Here is a 1613-nt window from a genome sequence, read left to right as displayed (position 1 = left end):
CCATAGTACCTTACACTGTCAAACTTGTTTTTAGGGGTTCAAATTGGGGTGGGTGGGACATAGTTCGGGGTGGGGGGAGTTGCGCTTCAACTCGCCTAGGGCACCAAAATGGCTAGAGTCAGCACTGTATATACGTATTAAAGATGTCTTCATTTTACTTTCTAATGGGCAGTTAAACCTGTGCAGCAGCGCCCCCTGCTGTTAGAVTCACCCACCCTCCACTCCTGTCCCTGTGGTAGAGGTGAAACCAGATGTCATACAGCTGTTTSTTGAAGCGTGCAGGGTCTGATGGAGACTGACCTTTCTTCACCAGGTAKTTATGAGCGCACTGCGAGTCAGAACCAAACAAGATGACTTTTAGTCAGACGTTCACTTAAAAATATAAAACAAAACACAATGTAAGAGCGAGGCTGTAGGAGCAGCGGTCACAGAGAGACGGGACAGTGGGAAGCTGTCAGGAAGAAGATAAAGAGGAGACATATGGAGGTAGTTGGATAGAGGACTAAGGCTGCGCTCACASCCAGGCCTTTTCAGTATGTGGTGCTAAATCAGATACATAACTCCACACATCTTCAGCTACAGAAGTCCAGTTGCTTCGTCCTTTTTCTTTTAAGTCTTTATGTCCTGGATGACTGAGAATCAACAGAAATAACGTCTGTCTTGGTTTCCACGGACCCTCAAAGTCTTAAAAGTCATTGAATTCATAAATCCAAACAAAGCCTTGATTATCCTAAAAATTTCTTCTTTTATGGGCCTTAAAAATGTGAACACATTGTAAGTTAGGATGATTGTAATTTGTCTCAAAAACTAAAATAACTGAACAGTTTTTTTTTTTATTTACTGGATGCCTTTATCAGCTAGTTGTTTTGTGTCAAAATAAATATTTGGGGAGTATTGTCGCTGTTTTTTTTTTTTTGTGTGTGTGTGTGTTTATGAATAACAGTAACTGCAGTACAAAAAGTTTAAATTAGAGTGTTTTTTATCCTTAAAAACAGTAGGTCTGGTAATCCTGCTGAAAAAAACAGCTCAGACCAGATCCTCACTGAGTCAGTGTTAACGTTTCCTGTATATTTTAAACTCCTGAGACTTTATCTCGCTCTTTCAGCAGCTGTACCTTCATGACTTCAGTCTTCATGATAGCATCAAGAAAGAGCTCGTTCTCTTTCAGCTCCTCTGAGGTGACGTTTTCTGACACACCTGTAGACGTCTCATAGTTGTCCAGCAGGTTGATGAAACCTACATTGGGGAAAATAAAATGATAATGTGTTTGTTAAGCTGATAAAACAAAAAGAAAAAAAAACAGTGAAAGAGGATAAATGTAGCGCTGATTTGGTACTGACGCTCGTACGTCTCCGTGCTCCTCAGTTTGTCCTCGTTGACGTACGTGAAGAGACGATCGTTGGCCCGATCTCTGGCGCTGTTGCTGCCCGGAGCCACGTATCCTGCCTTGCCCTGAAAACACACACAGAGCTCGTGTTGTCACTTCACACACATCTCAGCTAACAGAGGACGAGTTCGGTTCGTTTCACCAACAATTCTGTTCTTATCCCTTAAAATTCCAATGAATTACTTTCAGTGCTGGCTCTAGCCATTTTGGTGCTCTAGGCGAGTTG

At 42.1% G+C, this 1613-nt stretch overlaps 1 protein-coding gene across 1 annotated transcript in view; it reads right to left on the bottom strand.

Annotated features, from left to right (window-relative positions):
- The window catches only part of LOC106520738 (poly(U)-specific endoribonuclease-C), a gene marked incomplete in the record, with an annotated part of 5698 nt that overhangs the window by 1131 nt on the left and 2954 nt on the right, over nucleotides 1-1613 (bottom strand). The window contains 3 exon segments of the mRNA XM_014012965.1: nucleotides 216-328; nucleotides 1115-1236; nucleotides 1341-1452. Of these exon segments, the coding sequence (XP_013868419.1) occupies nucleotides 216-328; nucleotides 1115-1236; nucleotides 1341-1452 (347 nt within the window).

The sequence above is a fragment of the Austrofundulus limnaeus genome, unplaced genomic scaffold, assembly GCF_001266775.1.
Source record: "Austrofundulus limnaeus strain Quisiro unplaced genomic scaffold, Austrofundulus_limnaeus-1.0 Scaffold97, whole genome shotgun sequence".
In the NCBI taxonomy this organism is placed as follows: Eukaryota; Metazoa; Chordata; class Actinopteri; order Cyprinodontiformes; family Rivulidae; genus Austrofundulus; species Austrofundulus limnaeus.
Note: the sequence above shows the minus strand (reverse complement) of the source record. Positions and strands in the feature narration are given on the sequence as shown.